Genomic DNA, 12,435 nt, shown 5'->3' with positions numbered 1-12,435 from the left:
ATATTGAAGAAATTCTGGCGATTAATCCAAGATCTTTTTCTTTTAAACTTGAAAAAAAATGTACTAATATTAGAGAAACCTAGTACTTGTTTTGTTAATTTGTTTCCATGGAAAGTTAAGGTGCGAGGTCTAACGCGCAGTGCCGTCGGTCCCGGTTTAGAGACAGCCCTGTTGTGGTCACCGGGCTATCTCGTGACACGTGTTGTGGTAACGGATGACAAGGTGCAAGGAAATGGTTTTGAGGTGCTCGTAGGGGTTGAAGGGAATTTCCAATTATATGGGAGCTGGGAGTTGGTAGCTTTGGGTAGTTTATTCTAAAGATTCTAGAGAAATGCAATACGTGAAAATGATAATGTTCAAATTGGTAGGAAAAAATGTTTTAGAGAACTCTTGAAACATGTAACTTTAATTTACTACATTAAAGCAGACTTTTTTCCCTCTTAGAATTGACTTTAATTATAGTGGAGCTTGTAAGCATTGATCTAGTTAAATTATGTTAGCATTTCCATTATATTGTGTTTATTCAAGTATTTAAAATGCTCTAAGATTTTTTTTTCTAGTGCAAAACTCAGTAGTTTTCAGGTAAATAGGAAATTACTAATTACAAAAGGAATACGTATTTGAAAAACCAAGTTGATAGCAATCATTGTATTATTAGTCACGAAAAATTTTTAATTGTTAAAAGCCAAATTTCAGTTATTTTTCTCTAGCATAATAAAATAACCTTCTTTCCCAATAATTATGTAACATTTTAGTCAGAAGTTATTTTTGTGATTTTACCTCTTTTCTTGTAAGGACCCCTCGGTATATGCAGGGGGTTGTTTCCAGGATGCCTCCCCTGGACACCAAAATCCATGCACACTCACGTCCCGCAGTCGGCCCCGTGGAACCTGCGTATGTAAAGTCAGCCTTCCCTATAGACGGGTTTCCCATCCTGAGAACACTGTGTTTCCCTCTGGGTTTGTCTGCAAATGTGGAACCCGCAGAGACTGAGGGCTGACTGTATTTATTGGAAAAAATCGTGTATACGTGGACCCAGGTAGTTCAAACCCACGTTGGAACTTGCAACCTCAAGGCCACGTGTGGCCCTCCAGATCCCCCAGGGTGGCCCCTCAACCGAATCCAAACTTCACAGAGCACATCCTTTTAATAAAGGGATTTGTTCTGTAAAATGTGGATTCAGTCAAAAGGCTGCACTCAAGGGTCCCCAAGGCCACACGTGGCCCCAAGGCCGCAGGTGCCCGACCCCTCTGTTGTGGGGCCGTGCCTGCATTTAGCTGTCATATCTCTCGATCCTTTAGTCTGGACGAGTTCCTCAGCTTCCTTTCAGTTTCTTGACTTTAATATTTTCAAAGAGCACAGGCCAACTATTTTGTAAAATGCCCCTTTATTGTGGTTTGTGTGATGTTCCCCAACAGCTGAGATTCAGAGTGGGTATTTTGTCAGGACTGCAGATGAGCTGTTGTGCTGTTCTCAGTGTGTCGTGATATTGCCGCATCCCAACACTGGTGGCTAGTTTTGGTCATTTGCTTAAAGTAGGTGTTTGCTGGGGTTCTCCCCTGCGGCGTTACAGTTTTCCCTTTCTAAATGAGTAACTCGTGAGAGTTGCTTTTGACACCGTGTAAATATTCTGTTCCTCATCAAACCTTTACCCTCCAGTTTCAGCACCCACCGATTTCCTGACTCCACCATCCCTTGTGTAGGTTTGGATTGGCGTTTGACTATAAGAAAGAGCTTTCCCTTCTCCCTGTTTATTTACTTATTTGTATCACCGTGGACTTGTGGATCTTTAATTTAGCTAATGGGTTATAACTCCATGCCTATCATTATTTATTTTGTTGTTGAGATTGTTCCAGTTTGGGCCACTAGGAGCCCCTTCAAGGTGGTCTGTGTCCTGTTGATCTGTTCCTGTTATCCTGTGAGCACTTTCTTACTTTCTGGCATAAGATGTTCAAAGTTCATGTTGTTATGTATTCACTGTTCCTGCCCTGGAATCAGCCAGCCTTTTCTCCAGGCAGCCCCAGCTCCTTTCAACGGAGAGTGGTGTATAGAAACCTAAACTGGGCCCTAGAATTGCTCATTGCAGTTGGTGTGTCTGCTTCTAGGTCTTCTAAGTAAACGGAGCAAGGGAATGTGTGTGTGCATTTATATGTGTACACGTATCTGTGGATCCATCTATCAAAAGTAGCGAGTTCAAATAGATACTCCCATTCCAATCCAATACCGCAGTGCACGTTCCATTCTCTTCCTACGTTTTAACTCTCTTCCCCAAGAAAGCTCTCATTATCCTCAATGTGCTTACTTGCTGGTGTAAGCCCAGAACACACTGTAAGTAGTTTTAGAACTAATAATGCATGCTACTGGGAAAGCAAACCTACTAGCTAGAGTTAATATTTGCTTCCAGTTTTTTTAAGGTAAATTTACTTACAGTACTGTACACAATTTAATTGTGATAAATGCATTAACCCACGTCACCCCCACCTCTCTCGAAAGACAGAATATTTCCATTTCCCAGAAAGTTCCTTCATGCCTCTGCCCAGTCAGTTTCATGCCCCCGGAGGTGAGCTTTTTTCTGATTTTTTAAAATCATAGATGGTTTTTGCCTGTTCTAGAGTTTCATATGTATAGAATTATATACTCCTTTGTGCCTGGCATCTTTGACCAGCAGCATGTCTGACATTTACTTATTGTGCTGGTTAATTTTAGGTGTCAACTTGACTGGGTTAAGTGATACCCAGATAGTTGGTAAAACATTATTTCTGGGTGTGTCTGTGAGGGTGTTTCTGGAAGAGATTAGCATTTGAATCATAGTCTGAGCAAAGAAGATCCCCCTCACCAGTGTGGGCGGGTGTCATCCAATCCATTGAGGTAGAGGAAGGGTGGATTCCCTCTCTCCTCTTGAGTGGGGACGTCCACCTTCCCCTGCTCTGGGACGTCAGAGCTGCTGCTTCTCGAGCCCTGGAACTCTAGGACTTACATCAGCTGCCCTGCCCTGGTTCTCAGGCCCTTGGCCTTGGGCTGGGAGTTACACACCATCAGCTTCCCTGGTTCTCAGGCCTCCAAACTGGGACTGAACTGTACTACTGGCTTCCCTGTTTCTCCAGCTTGCAGGCAGCAGATCATGGGCCTCTTTGGCCTTCTTGTTCTGTTCAGGCCTTCAACTGATTGGGTGCAGCCCACTCACGCTATGGAGGGCAGTCTGCGGACTCAAAGTTTATCGATTTAACTGTTAATCTCATCCCAAAGCACCCTCCAAATTGACACATGAAATTAACCATCACATGTCCACCCCTGTCGACTTGGTGCTCAGATACATGTTATTACACCATGATTCTCTCCAAGTAAAGACAGTAACAAGGTATGATTTCCACCTAGCACGCGATAGCTGTGCTGTGTACAGCCGAAAACACATCAACCCGTTTCCCAGAAGAGGATGCAAAGTCCTTGTATGATGTTTGCTATCTTGTTTGATATGCTGCAACTTAAACGTGATCACGTAAAGTTAAGAATATTTAAATATTGTGCTATAAAGTCAGTATATCTTATGTTACATGGTAAGGTGATATGAGAGGCGAAGAAAACAAAGGCATTTGCTTAATATACACATCCCCCCACCCAACGCCCCCCAACACAAGATAAGGAGGAAATGCTCACGACAACCACAGTCCTCATTTCTGTAACTGGTCATGGGTTGTAGCTGGTGTTGGTAACTACCTTCTTCCGCCACCCATTCCATGTTCCCTTTGCCATCAGCAAGCACCTTTACCTGGGGGTGACCCACCCTTCCTTCCTGAAGGAATTGGGTTATAGTTTTCCACTGATGTTAGCCACAGGGCGTGGTAACTGTAGAAGAGACCTAGGTCTCTTGTATCCAGACACACCCTTCCTTACCTCCATCGTGGAGTCAAAGTTTAATTTCCCGTTGGGTGTCAGATCGGTCCCTCCAGCCGGCACAAGATCCCCCTTCTTTGCCTGCGGACTCAGAGGCACGCGGAGCCTGAAACGTTGTCCCTTCCCAGCAGCGTGTGAGAGCTCTGGCTCCTGGCATCCCTGCCAGCGTTTGGTGTTGGTGGCACCTCAGAGTGGTTCGGTTTACATTTATGTGATTACCAGTGTTGTTGATTGAGCTGCTTTCGTGAATTTACTGACCATTCGTATCTCTTTCTTTGTGAAGTGTTTAAACTTTGTGAAGTGTTCAGACTTTTTGGTCCTTCTTTCCGTGTGTTGTTTTTCTTTTAAAATTGATTTGTAGGAGTTTTTGTTTGTTTATTCCTTTGGATGTACATAGACAAGGCCTTTTTCTGATTTAGGTTTCATAATATTTTATCCCAGTCTGTGGCTGGTCTATATTTTGTAACAGTGTCTGTGGATGAGCAGAAGTTCTCAATCTTGATAATTTATCATTTTTTTCTTTACCCTGCCTAAGAAATTGTCTTTATAAAGATTTTCTGTGAAGATAGTCTGTATATATTCTAGAGGCATTATAAATTTCGCCTTCACATTTAGTTCTGTGATAATTCCTAATATAATTCTTTATAAGGTGCGAGGTAACAGTTTTTTCCATTTTTTCCCCACCATTTGGATATTAGTTTTTCTCGTGTCATTTGTTAAAAAGACTTAAATTGACCAGAATAGATGCGGGCATGTTTCTGGACCCTCTATTCTGTTCCATTGATTTAGTCTTATGCCAATAACACACTGTATTGATTAATAAGGCTGTATCATGAGTCTTGAAATTGGATAGTGTTAGGTCCTTGAACTTTGTTCTCTTTTCTCAAGATGTTTTGGGTATTCTAGATTTTTTGTATTTCCATATAAATTTTGGAATTGGGCTGTCAGTTTCTTTAAAAAAAGTCTGCTGGCGTTATGGTTGTAATTGCATTGACTCTACAAATCAATTTGGGGAGAATTAACAACTAAGCAATACTGAGTCTTCCAGTCCATGAGCTGAGTATATATTTCCATATATTTAGATATTCTTTACTTTCTCTCCATAATACTTTATAGTTTTTAGCGTAGTGGTCTTGTATGTTACTTACTTATTTATTCCTAAGTATTGATTGTTTACTGATGTTATTGCAAATGGACTTGTTTTTAAATTTCATTTTAAAATTGTGTGTTATGAGTATATAAGAATTTCATTGATTCTTATCTAATGACTTTATATCCTGTGGCCTTGCTAAATTTGCTAATATGTTCTAGTGGTTACTTGGTAGAATTAGTCAATATTGGGAGGGAGTTTTAGCAGTTATGCAATCCATTTTCCTTCCCAGTGTTTTAACTCCTTGGCAAAACCTAGGACAGGTATTATTTCTTGCAAGAAATTTTCAGATTTCTCTTTCCCCCTTTTTAATTTTTTAGAAGTTTAAATGTCAAAATTTTTCATAGAAATCACTTCCATTTGATACTTTTAAAAGCTCTCCGCCATGGCACTCTAGCCCGGGTAACACAGTGAGACTCTGTCTCAAAAAAAAAAAAAAAAAAAAAAAAAGCTCTCAACTCGTTGGTATTTTATCAAAAGCAATACACTTCTTTCTACTAATTTTTATAATATACTGTGGTGGCAAATTGGGATAGTTTGCCTTTCCTGGGTGTTACATACACTAAAAAGTTAATCAGTATTCAGGCAATTTGCAGCGATTCAAATACAGAAACAAGGTAAACACATTCCATAATTATCTAGAAAGCAGGTGTTGGGTCAGTGTTTTTTATTCTTTAAAATGTGGAGAAATCTCAATGATGAAGCGACTTATTAGGCAAAGTATTTCCTTACTTTTGCTCTTTAGTTTTTGCTCTAATCTGAGTAATGCTTCATTTGCTTTTTATGTAATTTAAGGCTGATGAACGTAAATGGCTTTCCTCTGGGAACACAGTGATCTAGGATTCTTCCAGAAGGCAAAATGTCTTTCTTCTGGCTGCTCCATTTTAACAGCTCAATTTGAACAGCTGGTAGAAAGTAAAGCTTCAGTTTATGTGTAGACACGAGGGAAACACTGTTTTGTTTTCCCTGTAGTATGTTAAATTAGTTCCCTGGCCTATTCTGCACATGGACAATGGAAATTGCATTAAAGAAGTAGGTAAAAACATTCTAAGCTGGGTGTTCACTCACTCCATCCTTCCGTCATGCCCCCTCTTTCTTTCCTCTTCTGTCCTCTCTTCCTTCCCTTCCACGTTTCTCCCTTGGTCCGCTCTCCTGAGCTCTGTCTATATCACAGTCAGTGTTCTTCTTGCTGTGAATGTAGTGGAGAATAAAACACACGTGCCCTGTCCCTCTGCAACACACCCTGTAGTGGGGGAGGTAGACAGTGAAGGAGGAAACCCGCATGTGCTGATGTTTGGTGGTCACAGTGCTGTAGACAGAGCGTGGGGTGTGTGTGTGTGTGTGTGTGTGTGTGTGGTTGAGAGATGAGAGAGTATGAGAATGAATGAGAACCGTGGATGTTCTCCTTAAGGAAAGTGGAATTTGGTCCGAGCTGTCAGGCCCAGAGGATCCAGGGAAAGGGTACTGGAGGAAGTGGGGACACAGCAGGAAAGAAGCCGGAGAAGGGAGCGAGGTTGGTGTTTGAGAAGCCAAAGTACCAAAGTGTGGCCTAAGTGAGCTCGGGGTGCAGTGCAAAACGCAGCTGAAGAAAATCGTGACTGGAGTCCAGAGGGCATGACAGGCCATGGGGAAGAGTTCCAATTTGATCTCAAGTGCATTCAAAAGCCAGCGGTCCACGTGTGGGGTTATTTCATTTTGTCATTTAGACGTTTCAAAAAACATCTCTAGTTTGATCAAAACACCTACGTTCAAATTCTCATTTTAATTTTCTCTTCTAAAAATAGAAAAAAGAAATACATGAAGCAAAAACTGACAAAACTAAAAAAAAGATGAACAAATCTACAATGACAAGTGGGGATTCCAGTATTTTTCTGTTGATGATGGAGAAGTAGTCAGACATTAGTAAGGATTCAGATGATGGCCTTGAACAACTGTATCAAACCAACTTGGCTTAATTGCCTTTTTATTCTTTCAAATGAAAAACTCCACCTTACAAGAGCAGAATACACAATTTTTTTCAAGTTTGCCATGGGGTATTCACCTAGATGGACCAAGTTTTTGGGAGCCCAAATCAAATTTCAATACATTTAAAAGCCTTAAAATCATATTGAGTGTGTTATCTCACCACATGAGCATGTTCTTTGACCACAACAGAGTTAAACGGAAATCAATATCTGAAAAATACCTGGAAAAAACCCCCAAATTTTTGGAAATGAAACTACACATTTCTGAATGATTCCCGGGTCAAAAAAAGAAATGACAAGAGGAACAGGAATCATGTTGAAATGAATAAAAATGGAGACACAACCATTCCTCTTATTTAAAATGTGAATATTAATATGCAGATAGGTAGAGACTGGTCTCCTTCCTGTGTGTCTGTTGCTTGCCTGTCCCCCTTCCTTGTGTGGCGTCACCGCAGTTCCTGCACAGGAGGGTGCTGCTCCTGCCCCGGGTGAAGTCTGGCCTTGCCTGTTTAATTACTAGTCTTATTCATGTTCTTCTAGTTTGAATCAGTGGACATGTATCATTTTCAAAGGTCATGTTCCTCCCCAAATTCCTGGGGAACGTATGGAGGAGTAACCGACAAGTTCAAGATTCTTATACTAACGTTAACTAGAATCTTGTCAAAGCTGCTTCCTTTCTCTTGGTCCTCCCTGGGGAATTCTGGTCCCCCCCCCTCCTCCCTACATTTTAGACTTTTTGTGAGTCTTTCTTCGGTTCCCTTCTATGACTTCCTTTAAGTGCTTTGACTTTTGAGGGTTTTATAATCTTGCAAGTATTTCTACCTTCAGCCTGGTATCAGCTCGTTCTGTTCAACTTCATTTGCTCATCTGGGCTTGACTATGGCAGGTGTTAAACTGGGGACTAGGTTTTCAAATGGGGCGGGAGCCTTATAAATCCTTAATTCCAGTGTGATAAATATTTTGACAGAGACATGTTGGAAATAAACTGCATAAACAAACATTTAACACACATTTATTGACCTCCTGCTGTGTACCAGGCCGAGGCACTGTGGAATAGAGTCTGTCTCACTATAGCGGACTTCAGAGCAAAGGCAGCTCTTGAATCCAATTCTGAAGGTTATGTGGGGAGTTTCTGAGCTGTAGAGAAGGGGGCACTAGTCTAGGCACAAGGCATCGATTGTTTAAAGGTGAGGCATGCAGTTGCAAAGGCACAAAGAATGACCTGGGAATGGCGAATCTGCCCTGGTGGAGACTTGGGAGTAATGAGTGAGTAGGGAGAGAAAGGGCTGGGCAGGTTGTGAAAGTTCTGTCTTTTGGGGGAGTTCAGTCCTGTTTCTAAGGGCATAATATTTATTAGCTCCATGGTGACTCTTACCAACATTTCCATTCTACCTGTACCTCTTGTTTCTTTGGTTGCTATTTTGCTCACTGTAGTGACGCGTGTGCCAGTGGTGGTGGCCACTGGCCCATGCCTTCTTAGAAAGTGGGGGGTGTGTGTGAATGAGAAGAAACCCCGAAGCCAGGAGCCAGGTATGTGCTGCTCTTTTACCTGGAGTATTTCCTTCTAGAGTATATTAATAATTAGCTTCTTGAAATCCATTTTTTTTTTAAAGGTAGGGGAGGAAGAGGTGTATATATAAACACAATATTTGGAAAACACCCTGTGGGATAAAATTTCAATTGACTGCCCACCCTGAAATTTTTTATTCTTTTCCTTTAGGTTTCTTGCTATTTAAAGATTTTTGTTTGAATGAAATTAATGAAGCTGTACCTCAGGTGAAGTTTTATGAAGAGGTAAGAAGTAACCGTTTTACTGATGCTTTGCTTTCAAAAGCATATTGAAACTGTACTTTGGAAAATATTAAGACTACTAAATGTCTTATAAATATTTAGAAATGCATCGAAGGTAACTAGTAGCACAAAATGCAGCATCGAGTTTATCGGAGATGCTAACAGCGTCTACACAAAGCTGAGCGTGTGATAAAAATCATGTCCTCAAGTGCGTCGGAGTGCCACTGAAGCAATGAGGAACAGCTGGACGAAAATCCCAGGGAAGGGAGAGTCCTTTGGTGGAATGCTGGGGACTGCCAGCCGTTTTGATTTCTGTGGAAGCGCGCTGGCGCTGGAGGTGTGCGCGGAGGCAGGGGACTGCCACCGGGTTTGAAAGGGAAACCAGCCAAAGTTTTCTGGTCACACTGGAATGACAAATGGGAGACTTAGGGGAGTATGGAGAGGCGTTCAAATGCACGATTAGTTTTCCCCACAAGGCATATGGTGAAATCTGAGGTTGGAGAGGGGCTGAAGAGAGCCAGAATTTTCTGGAAGGCACATTGAAATCTCCCACGGCCTCACAGCGCTTAGACCCATGAGGGCAGGAGATGAAAGCCCTGGAGGGACTGGCCGGCGGCACTCAAGATCCGCAGCCACTTTCCACGGGGCGGCTGTTGGTTCTGGCTGCAGGAGGCAAAGGAGAACCCAGGCTTGGCTGCTTCTGGAAGACAGAAGAGACAGAGGAGGTTTCTGAGGCTAGAATTATAAAAAGAAATGAGACTGGAGGAACCCCCAGTGTGCTAGAGGGGTACGTCCTCTCGAGACACATGCTGAGGTTGGAAGCTGAGCAGGGCTGGGGGCCAAAGAGCTGAGCCGAAGACTTCTCAAGGTCAGTGCTGACTCTGGCGCTGAGGAGACAAAGATCTCCCGTTGAACTCCGCGGAGGGCCAGGCCTTGGAAACGGGGTCGGGACAGAGGCGCACTGGGCCTGCAAAAATGGCAAATGCACCCAGCTCGTTCTCTCTTTGGGTGAGGAGCCTCCTCCTTACCTACTTAACAGAGTAGAGGGAGAGCCCTGTCTGTCTTTTTTGCAGGTAGAAGATAATATTATATACAGACTCCATAGTGTTCAGCATGCAGTTAAAGCATTATTAGACATGCTAAGAGGCCAGATCATGGGACTCAAAACAAGGCAGTAGAAGCAGACCAGCAGATGGATCAGACATTGGAATTAGCTGCCAGTTACTTTAAAATAACTGTGAATAATATGTTCAAGGAAATAGAGGAAAAGATGGACAAAATAGAGGGAGGGAGAGTTAATTTCAGGATAATTTGAATTTATTATGAGGACTCAAATAGACCTGCTAGAACAGAAAGTACAATATTTGAAATTAGGATTTAATAGTTAGTTTCAGTAGCAGATTGCTTGTAATACAAGACAAAATAGGAAGGTAGGTCTGTAGATAATCTCAAATTGTAGCACAGAGGAAAAAAAATAGAAAAAAAATATAGGAGCATTAAAGACATACAGGACATGCTTGAAGGGTCTAATACTTGTGGAATTAGAGTCCCAGGAAGAGAAGAAAGAGAATAGGTCAAAAGCAATATTTGAGGACATAATACTAAGAATTTTACAAAGTGATGAAAGACATCAGCTTATAGATTCAAAAGTTAGACAGCCCTAAGCAAAATGAACACAAAGGAAACATATCTTTGCCCATCAGTATAAGACTATGGAAACTTATGACAAAGAATACCAAATCTTAAAAACAGCCGGGGTGAGGGGTGGGGAAGACACATTACTTTCATAGGAGCAACAATTTGACTGACTGTGACATCTTAAGAGATATGAAAAAAAAAAAAAAAAAGGCAATGAAATGTCTATCTTTAAAGGAGAGAAACATAAAAACTGCCAACCTAGAATTCCATTCCCAGCAAAAATTTCCTTCAAAAATGAAAGTGAAATAAAGATATATTCAGAAAGCCAAAAATGAGGGAATTTGTCAGTTGTGGACCTGCATGACAAGAAATACTAAATACTGTGGGCAGAAAGAAAATGATCCCAGATGGAGATGCAGAAAGGGATGAAGACCATGATGAAGGGTAAATGTATATGTAAAAGATAAATGAATGTTGACAGTAACGTCATGTTTCTAGAGCTTAGAATGTATGTGGGATTAAAATGCATGACAATAGCACAAAAAGCAGGAGAGGTTAAAGAAGTTATCTTAAGGTTCTAGGATTATTGGGGGGATTAGCATAAGTCATAGTTTGCACTGGATTGGAATGGATAAAAAATGCATATTATAAGAACAGTGTGTACAGTCATGTGCTGAATAATGATGTTTTGGTCAACAATGGACCACTACCGGACAGAGCTTCTATAAGATTCTAACACTGTATTTTTACTGTAACTTTTCTATGTTTAGATATACATTGTGTTATAATTGCCTACAGTATTTAGTAACATGCTGCACAGGTTTGCAGCCTAGGAGCAACAGGCTACACCAGATAGCATAGGTGTGTAGCAGGCTATCCTGTTTCAGTTTAGGTACTTACGTACACTCTATGATGTTCACATAATGACAAAATTGCCTAATGACGTTTTTCTCAGAATGTATCCCCATTAAGTGAAGCATGACTCTATATCCAACAAGCTAAAAGAGGGAAAAATTGAATAAAATAATATTTGATTAATCAACAAAAAGGCAAAAAAGGAACAAAAGGCAGACATAAAATAGGTATGTCAAATTGAAAACAGAGTAAGATAGTAGCTATAAATCTATTTAAATGATTACATTTAATATAAGTGGACTAAATACTCCAAGTAAAAAGACAAAGTTTTTCAGACTAGATAAACAACCAAAACTCTACTATAGACTGCTTTTTAAGAGATATACTTAAAATAGAAGGATGGAACAGAATATGTAATAGAAACACTAACCAAAGCAAAGCTGGTATAACTACGCTAATATCTGATAAACCGCATGGTAATGCTCTGAAATAAAGAGAGATATTGCCTAATGATCAAGGGTCAGTCCAACAGAAAGATATCACAACCTGAAATCTGGATGTTACAAATGACATAACTTTAAAGTATATAAAGCAAAAATTGACAGAAATAAATAAGACGAATCTGTAATTCTAGCGGAAGATATTAACACACACCCTTCGAGAGCTTATAGAACAGACAAAAAATTAATAAGGATATAGAAGGCTGAGAGTGCTCCTTGTGTATTCTCTGACCACAATAGAATTAAGTTCGACTTTAATGTCAGAGTTAACTAAGAAATTCTTAACTGCTTGGTAATGAATACAAGTCTAAATAATTTATAGGTCAAAGAAGAATTAAAATAGAAATTTGGAAATACTTTAAATTAAAATATATTTAAGAAATGATACATGCTATTATTATTAGCACGATGTGTCTGTAGGGTAAAGCATTTTAAACGGTCCAGGGGAAGCATAGCGTGATTCAGCCTGATACTAGTAATCTTTATGCACATTTGAAAATTGGAGGGATATTCCTTTCTTACTGGTCTATTAATATATGTGAGAACTTGGTATTTTTCACACTTTGCTTCAAAAAGTGGCGGTAACTCCTGCTGCTGTGTTTCTACTTGAACTTCAGACGTTGGTGTTTCCGTCTGTTGGCTCCTC

At 40.6% G+C, this 12,435-nt stretch overlaps 1 protein-coding gene across 1 annotated transcript in view; it reads left to right on the top strand.

Moving 5' to 3' along the window:
- ADRBK2 (adrenergic, beta, receptor kinase 2) overlaps nucleotides 1-12,435 on the top strand; it is a 131,017-nt gene that overhangs the window by 59,890 nt on the left and 58,692 nt on the right. The window contains exon 3 of the mRNA XM_012644104.1: nucleotides 8,726-8,799. Coding sequence (XP_012499558.1) covers nucleotides 8,726-8,799 — 74 coding nt within the window. The remainder of the gene's footprint in view (nucleotides 1-8,725; nucleotides 8,800-12,435) is intronic.

The sequence above is a fragment of the Propithecus coquereli genome, unplaced genomic scaffold (genome assembly GCF_000956105.1).
Source record: "Propithecus coquereli isolate 6110/MARCELLA unplaced genomic scaffold, Pcoq_1.0 Scaffold206, whole genome shotgun sequence".
Lineage (NCBI taxonomy): Eukaryota > Metazoa > Chordata > Mammalia > Primates > Indriidae > Propithecus > Propithecus coquereli.
This window is presented reverse-complemented; position numbering and strand designations above follow the sequence as displayed.